Source organism: Thalia democratica, chromosome 8 (assembly GCF_965202585.1).
Source record: "Thalia democratica chromosome 8, ktThaDemo2.hap1.1, whole genome shotgun sequence".
NCBI lineage: Eukaryota > Metazoa > Chordata > Thaliacea > Salpida > Salpidae > Thalia > Thalia democratica.
Window position 1 is genome coordinate 35131243 of NC_139172.1, and position 9437 is coordinate 35140679.

A 9437-nucleotide genomic window follows, 5' to 3' on the forward strand; every position below is an offset into this window, starting at 1 on the left:
CTAAACCCTTTAAACTTTATTAAGTGTAAATAACAAAATTGTACTAATCGCTATATTGTTAATACTTTATTGTTTTCTTAAATAAATACTTTTATTTTTGAACAAGTACTACCGCTAATAAATTTTTTTTTATTTAGTTTTTGTTTTGTTAAAAGAATCAAGTGTTAAGTAAGATTGTATTAACTCATTGCTATTTTTCGCATAAGTACTTTTTTCATAATATTATGGTGTTTTGTTTGTTAGATAAACTTTCAATTTCTTTTTGATAACTATGAATATTTGGAATAAGCCTTTTTCAAGATTGGAAAACAAGAAAAGATGTTTACCAAAAAATTATACTGATAAAACTTGGGGTAGACAGAACAAGACTGGTTTAACTGATGTTCATTTCTGCAGGTAAACAATCATAGTAAAACTTTTACGAAGACTTTATTTACTTCAGTAGAAACTAACAAAAACTAAAACAAAGTTTTACAACGAACTATTCTAATTACTTGAGAATTATTCATCCTTTTAATAAGTATGTAGATTCTGCTTTCTCAAACTATTTTCTAGACAATTAAAGCTTGTTAGTTCCTTTTAAGTTTTAAAACTAATTATGTATATTATGTTTTTGATGCTTAGAATTAAATAGATTTTTTTTAACATAAAATAAGTATTATAGCTTAAAGAAGCTAAACCACAGTTTTTTTTAAAGTGTACTTTTATATGATACAAAGAGTTCCGCTTTATAGCTATGTATTAATAAGTACATGGAAAAATTTACAAAGTATATGGGGTTCAAGTTAAACTTGAGGTCAATGGATTTTCAAGGTATGTATAATTAGTATCGGTTCTAGCTAGTTTCTCAATTTAGCTTAGACAGCGTTAAATACTTGATACTGTTTGAGAAACAGTTACTTTATGATTTGTAAATGTAAAGTATTACTTATAAAAGTAATTGTTAACTCTAAATTTTACAACTAAATAAAACTATATTTTTTTTAGTTTGACAACAGTAGAAGTAATATTTGTTAGCTTACTTACTTTTCTTAATAACAATCTGTAAGCAATTGACTAATAAAGTTAATTAAATACTACTTAAAACAAATTCTAAAGTACTTTTATACAATTAGATATTATTTATTGTTATTAATATGTCATAAACAAAATATTTTCTATGTAACATGTATTTTTTTGATTTGTATAAGTTTAGAAAGCATTGGAACTCTTTTATCATAACAGCTGTATTTACCATTAGAAAGCTTTAAGTTATTTTTAATTGATAACAAAAATGTCTTTATTGTATTTAAAATCATTTCTAAATATATTCAAACTATTTAAAAATTGTAAAAACGTAATAGTTTTTTTTCTGATTCATATACCTTACACCGTTTCTCTTAGTTTTTTTTTTCTAGTTTCTCAAGATAAAAACAAAGTTAACTAAGATTTTTAGCCTATAATGAAAGTTTTAAAGAACATCTCTTTAAATAAAAACTTTTTCATTTGAATTTGAAATACGAATTTATCATAAAAGTACAAATTGAATGTAAGCGACATCCTAAGTTCTAGTTAAATCGTAAACAGCTTTTTATGTATGTACGAAAGTTTCCAAAAACATTTTTTTTATGGCGATTATACAAGTGTAAAAATCAGTTTTTAAAAGTTTTAAACATTTTACTAATTGTTATGAGTTATGGAGAGACTTTAAAATTTTTAAGCTAAACGTAAGCAAATAAATATGAAAACAGTTTTAACTTTGAAGCGGTTACAGAGATATCTAAAACCCTTGTTATCTAAAGTTAGTAAACATTTTAAGGCGATGTTTTATTTAATGTGCTCAAATGACTGTTGGAATAGCTGAGTTGTTGAATTAACCGAATAATATACACTACATACAAGGTTGATTCTCATCGCTTTTTTCCCGTCCAATTAAACTTACAGTCAAGTTGAGTCAAAACAAACAACTAATAATTTTGATTTATGAATTTTATAAGTCATGTGTGCACAGCTTCATTAGGAAAGCATGAGAACAACTGCTTTTTATTACACAAGTTTTAAAATTTAACGTGACAAAACATCAAAGAGAGAAACACTCTTTAAAACATTAAACAATCCTACAGTGTATTGGTTATCAACAATATGTTTCCTTTTGTTAATTAACACAAAGCAGCTTTCCGACCAAAAAATACTTTACATATTATTGATATCCGCTGTTTATTTTCAACAATTTTTTTTCAACACCATAAACGGGAAGCAAGTTCCAACTGACATGCTTCATTAGGTGTAGTAGGAAAGCAGCTGCGCAGTGTTAATGTTCACAACTAAAATCACGGAAAATTACACGCGCGCGCCAGTGTATATAACGAGCTTGTTGTTGTGATTGTTGCTCTTTCTTGAGTGAGCGTTGACGGATCGACACTGGCTCGCTACAATGGGCATATTGAACAGTAGCTTGTGGAAGAATTGAACAATAAAAACAAAGTAGTAGTGTAGAAGGATGTAGAATGATAGTCGAAATATTATAAACAACTGTCTGAGCAAGTAGTCTTGGTATACAGTTGTAGTTTTTTATCAAACAAAACTTGTTTAAAATGTTTAATATTTTTTTTAACTAGCAAATTTTTTACCATTAGTGTCAACATTTGTTTAAAACATGTTTAGAAAGGCAGGAGAATAAAGTAAAGTAGTTTAAATGTGGTAGATAATTGTTAAGCAAACAATACTTGCTAATTAGTGGCAGTCTAGTTTGTTTATGAGCTTTAAACTGTTTAAGTTGTTTAAAAGACTAAACAAAAACAATGGTTTTTTTATCATTTGAAAAAATTTGTGTAAAATTTTTCTAAACATTCTATAATCGGTTATTTTTAAATACTTTACAAGTAACATTTCTCAAGTACGGTTTGAAGTTATAAATAAGTACATAAATGAAAATACAAAAATTACTTTTTAATTTTTCAAAGTCATATGACATATGGTTAAGGTGATACTTTTTGTCATGAAATTATAAGTGTCTTGTATATAAAATTTATGAGCTATTTTAAAATGAGTTATTTTTCGGTTTAAAGCTGTTTCAAAAAACTTTTACAAACAGTTTACGAATATTACTTTCTAATTAAAAGATTAAGGTTAGGGTTTTTTAATTTATTTGATGTATATTTAACAATAGAAATGTCTTAAAATGGTTTTTAGTTAAGAGAAAAATAAGTTTTTTATATAGATGTTTATTGAAATACGCAATTAACTTAAAGGACATATTGTTTATTTATATATTAAAATAAAAAAAAAGCTTTCATTAAGGTTTATTTAAATACTTTTTGTTTACCATACAAAAATGTATGTTTACAACCAAATGTCAAACTTTAATACCTTGAATGTTATGTATGGTACTTAAAAATACTATACCAATACATTATTAAACTATAAAGTTTTAGATAAAATTAAATTACAAATCAAAATTAGAAAACATATACCCTCTAACATAGTTTTAAAAGTAAAATTTGTTAAAAAGCAATTGTAGCCCAAGTATTCTATAAATTCATATTTGTTCGTACAATTAAGCACAAATAACGTTTTAGACAACAAAAGACTTTATTGGTAAATTCTGAGCAAAACTAAAGTTCATTATATGAATGTATGACACAAAAGAAACTTATTATACTAGACTTAAAGTTTAGTATAAATAGCTTTTCTTAAAGTAAGTGCATTGTATAAAATAATAAGACACAAATTTGAAGATAATAAAGCAAGCTTATTTCGAAATACTTTGTTTGCTTAAAAAGCACGTCACGAAAAATTCATGTGATTTTTTTTGCAGTATGTTTATCAGTAATAATATGCATTAAAGACAAGTATAAGTTCACTTGTATTACTAGTAAGAATTTGTTGACAACGTTTTGTTATCCTTATAAGGCTTTAAAAAGTATTTGTAGTTAAAAAGAGACTGGTTTTAAAAATAGATTAAATGTTTAAAATGTTTTTTATTGAATCGAGTTATTTTTAACCATAGCACACAGTTTTCGTGAAAAGCTCAAAGAAAGAAAATATTTTTAGTGCTAAACTTTTTCACGGTGTTAAAGCACAAGTGTTGTTTATAAAATTGCGACGAAAATTCAACAAACGCTAATCAAAAGAACTCGTGACAGAACTTTTTTTCTCGAAATTCTTATCAAATATTTTTTTTGTTTCACATGACATTCAGCTTAAAAGTGTTCTCTTGATGTATAAATCACAGTGTGTTTTTTTAGTTTAGTTTTTATATCAAAAAATTACGTTCGACAGAGTTTAAAACAAATTAAGCGTATTTTAGATTAATTATGCTTATAATTAATTTAGAACAAGGACAAAAAAAAATTAAATCTACAAACCTAATCAAAATCTTTTGACAAAAACAATCTTAATTAAGTCTTAATTACTTCAGCAGACACTTGAAGTCTCAATAACAAAAAGCATTTTTCTTATAAATAGATAAGCAGCTTTTGAAGGAGGCGGAAATAGTTCTGAGTGTCGCAAAAACACGGCTACCGCAATTTCACGCTTGAGTGGCTTTCGTGTGAATCCCTCTTTTTTTTTTTTGTTTTTTGTGTGCCAAAGGTGACAACAAGTGTCGCGCAGTCAATAAACGCTCAGACGGCGACAATAGGAAAGTGGTAATTTAATTTTCCTTTGCAGAGATTTAAGTGTACTTTGAAAGAAAATGAAGTGTTTGTTAGTGTCGGTGTTTTTGTTTTTTGTGTTTTTGGACGTCGCTTTCGGATGCATGTGCTCGGACCAGCATGTTCAGATGACTTACTGCAAAAGCCCTATTGGTGAGTAAAATTTAAATGAATAGTTTTTATCATTTGTAATCAGTAAAGTTTTATTTTAATTTGAAAGTGTTTTGCTCACGCAAAAGTAGGTTGTGATTTAGTTTTAAAAGTTACATAGCAAAATATTCTTTTTAGATTATTGTTGTAAGTTGTTATCATTTGTAAACAGTATACTAAGATAAGTATTTTTTTGTTCACAAATAATCAGCTTGTGTTTGATTTCAAAACATTACATACAAAAATATGCTTATTCACTGTGGGTGCTAAAAATTCTTTGAAGTTTGAAACATTCTTTCGTTCTCAAACTTTGATTTATCGCTTTTTTTCAGCTGCAAAGGTGATCGTGTTGGAGAAGCAAACAATCCACGAAGACCTCAACTACGACGCGAACACCGGACTGAACTGTGAGATATTAGTTTGTTGTACGGTGCTAATGTGGCGTGCTGTTTACACAACATTTAATAAATTATTTCAGATTACTACGAGCAGAGCGCCCGTGTCGAAATCAAAGTCAGAGTGATTTCGGTGAGTTTTACTTTGAAAAATATATTTTACAAATTGATTTCTAGTGAAATAGAAACATGGAATGTTGTAAGACAAGTTTTCATATAAATTGAATGGATAGTTGTGGGAAAAAAATTAATTGCCATTTTTTTACCTGAACATTTTTTCTCTGAATAGTTCATGAGACAGATAAATTTTAGAGAACTTAGCTCAATTTTCGAAACGAAGCTTATCTTTGAACTTTTCGTCATAAAATACTGCAACTTTTCAGATTTATTAAATAATTAAAAAATACGCGTCAAACATAAGAGTTTTTAAGTTTGTTCAAGTAACCTGGTTCTAATTTAAACGTATTAACTTTTTATAAAAACTTTTACTTGTTAAGTATGTTTAGTCTATCGCATATTTAGACAGCTCAAAAATTTTACACATTCTTGACATAGTCAAATAACACAAGTATAACAACTTCGATTACTACAAAGTATAATAAAAGTATAAACTATTCGAAGTTAAATCATATTCATGTTTTAATTTTTCAATTTTTCAGCTTTACAAAGGAGACGACAGTAAAACAATAGATAAAATTCACACGATAAACAGTGAGGGGCTGTGTGGGGTCGGAGAAAATATTCAAGTTGGCCATTACTACATGCTCACTGGTTAGTTTGCAAAAAACAAGTTCAAATAAATGCTTTTAATTTTTTTATTATTTTTAATTTTTTAAACATGTTTGATTTAAGTGCATTAAAACACATCATTATTCGTTGAGATGTATAAGATTGTAAGCGGCGCTCGAGACAAAAGTAAACTTTGATCTCTTTTTCATTATTTGTTTTACTTGTCAATGCAGCAAAAACAAGATAAGAGTTTTAGTGTTTCTACTTAATAATGATAAGCTTATGAGAAATAGAGAAAATTATTTCTTTGTTTAATTTTTTTGAGGTATGTTTGTGAAATATAAAACTTCATATTTCGTTGTCATTAGTGTCATATGTGAAGATGTTTTTATACATCTATTTTAATAGTCATATGAGGAGTATTAAACTTTAAAAAATCTTCAAATATTTTTTTAAAATAACAGCAACTTTTTAAATAAATGTCTATATTTTAGGTTAAATATCATTAACTTAATAGTATATCTTAAATAAAACAATAAACTTTTGCAATTAGCGTTTACTATTAACACATAATTTTTTTTTTTGGTATGTTTAATATTAAAAGTTTAAAAACACAAATTTATAAAATAAAAAAGTGTTATTTTGTTCACATAATTACTTTAAAGCAAACTTTTTTTTTTACTTTTAATCTCATAGATATTTAGAAGCACTTTAAATAGTCATATAACGACTTTTAGAAAATTTGCTCAGCTATGACTTAATTTATTCATTCATCTAAACAGAATTTTTACTTTAGCTATACTGACAAAATGTAATCATTAACTGTTGCTAATTGTAAAATAATGATCAACTTCAATGAAAATTTATATCATAAATGTCACGTGCAAATGTCAAAAATGAGGTTATAAAATGTGTTACAAAAGCATATTAGAAAAACTCGCGTTCTAAGATTGTTGACCTTATTAAAAAAATTAAATCTGACCTTAGTAGAAATACTAAAATATCAATTAAACCTGACTTTCTTGGTACGTTTGGTACGTTTGAAAATACTTTTCTGTAAAAAAGTTTTTATTCTGCTTTTATTTTAAAACTGATTTCACTAATCGTATTTGAGAGCACTTTAAAACAAAATAAAACATTTAAAAAAGGAACAAAAAAAATTATACAAACTAATATAATTTTAATTTTAGAAAAAAACAAATACTCAAACTTTCAATAATTTTTGCAAATTCATAGTTTTGTTATAAAAAATAAGTTTAATCAATTAAAAGGTTGTTTTACTTTAGTGCTTACCAAAAAGTATTTACAAAAAAAAAGCCTTGTTAATATTATGATATTCAAGATATATGGTATTCAAGACAAAGGGTTATGTTTTTTTTTTAAACAAACCACAAAACTTTCAAACAAAGACATTAGTCATAACTTCTCAAAAGCTTATCATAACTAAGATAAAACAAAAAGTGTTTTTTAGAGTCACACTAAAAAGGGGTCACAAAGGCATAATTTCTCAAAGCTAGAATTTTAAAATAAACCTTTTTTTAAATAAGAAAAGTATTTGTAGTAAAAAGTTACAATTTAGCTTTATTATTATTCATCACTAGTGCTCTACTGTTGCTTATATATCTTATATATTTTAGATTAAAATATTATTTTATATTGATTACTAAAAATAATTCAAAACAACTGCGACCCGCAGAAGACTTTTTTGTAAAGCTCAGTCCGCGACTTAAAAAAGGCCTTGCACTAGAAAAATGTTTTGCCGTTAAAATAGAACTTTCCAGCGTAAATTCATAACTTATAGAGTAAATATTCTTTTGATCATAAAAAAAACTATTTTAGCAAACTTTACTAAATACCGATAGTTATTGGTTTTTTTTCAATAGAATTGTTGTTTGATTGTGTTCCTAAAGTCGATACAGAGTAGCATGAATAAAATCTTATTTAACTTTCAACTAAACTCTCATTCGAACAGCATCGTACAAAGGCGACGAGGTGTGGATCAATCTCTGCGGCTTCCTCTATGACATCACGCACGCCACGTTCCTCGAATCGAAGCTCCTCTCGGAAAACTTGCAGCGGAACTGGAAGAAGGGGTGCGGGTGCGATTTCAACAGAGGGGGATCCCGCAGCGCGCCATCGACAACCACGGTGAGTGTTTTGTCAGATTTTTTTTTTCACAGTTAACCCCAGTCAGCGTGATTGTAAGTTTTTGTTGGTTCAGTCGAAAGTGTTTCGTTCTGGTTACTCGCAGTTTATCGTACACGCAACTCAAAACACACGAGGATATCTTTTTTTTTTCACACTTAACCCTAACAAGCACCGTGAGTTTCAAAACAATGTGGAATCTTTGAATATTTTGTCAAAAGCTTGGTTTTGTCATTTGTTTACCTAAAATACGCAAATACATATTCTTTATAGTTTAAAGAAGTGTAACACATATCTTTGTCATTCTACTAAGCACGATTAAGTAGAATAGCGAAAAAGATTGTTACAAGTTTTAGTTGAGAATGTTTTAAGCTTTAGAATATAAACTAAATGTCCCTTAACTTTTTTGTAGTCAACTTATTAGGATAAGTTATCGATTTAATATTGTTCGATAATTACCACTAATAAAAAGTTTAAAACAAAATTGAACTAAATTCAGAAGTTTAACATTTTACTTAATTCTACCAAATTGAGTTTAGTGCATTTGTTAAAAATTATTATTTCATCTATTAAAAAGAAGTAGCCTGTAAACAAAAATAGTAGTCATAACTTTTTAACGTAAACTAACAATATAAAAAAACATATTGAATTAAGTTGTCTGATTAGGTTGTCAAGAACTAAGTTGTCTAATATCTACTTTTATGAATTAATTACGTTCCATTATATCTTTTACATACGGTCAAGATTAATAAATCCCACTTTTTGGTAAGATATATAAAACTTTTTGCTCAAATTGTGTAATTTTACTCAAGGGTTTTAAGCTTCATTTAAAACATACACAACTCAATTTTTTGTAAATTTTTGTTTCAACACTTTTATGTTGTATAATAATTTTTTTACAGGGTCGCTGCGCCTGGGATGAGACAGACAACTACAACCAGAACTTCTCCTACTGCTTTCCCGACAGGAACCAGGTGTGCAGGAGTTGGAAGTACAACGTTGCAGCTCTGAAAAGCCGCTTGTCGGGGAAAACAAAGTACAAGAAATCAAGAATCATTTTTGAATGATTCACGTTTTGTTTTTGTTTTATTTTTTCTTTCTGCCTTATCATCACAAATAATCCTTTTTTGTTAGTTTTTAGACTCAAAATAGTTTGAAATTTTTTTTTATTTAAACGCTTGTTTTAAGCTTCTTTACTTAACCTGGATCAATTTTTTGAATGGCTTTTAAAAAGTGTTCTATAATCAGCAAATAAAGTTAAACTACAATAGATTTTTTTAAATGTTTAGAAGTTTGATTACTTTTCATACTTTCAACTGAAGTTCACAGTGCTATGCTTGTTTCTAAAATATTGTTTTCAAATTCAATTTAAAAAATAAAACAA

The 9437-nt window shown here is 27.1% G+C and overlaps 1 protein-coding gene across 1 annotated transcript; it reads left to right on the plus strand.

The window, feature by feature from the left end:
- The first annotated feature begins 4648 nt into the window (after window positions 1-4648).
- LOC145842803 (metalloproteinase inhibitor 3-like) lies at window positions 4649-9433 on the plus strand. The gene is made up of 6 exons (XM_082950286.1): window positions 4649-4787; window positions 5117-5191; window positions 5263-5312; window positions 5839-5950; window positions 7881-8056; window positions 8956-9433. The coding sequence occupies exons 1-6, from the start codon at window positions 4676-4678 to the stop codon at window positions 9118-9120; spliced, it is 690 nt and encodes a 229-aa protein (XP_082806412.1). The 5' UTR covers window positions 4649-4675; the 3' UTR covers window positions 9121-9433.
- The last annotated feature ends 4 nt before the right edge of the window (window positions 9434-9437 follow it).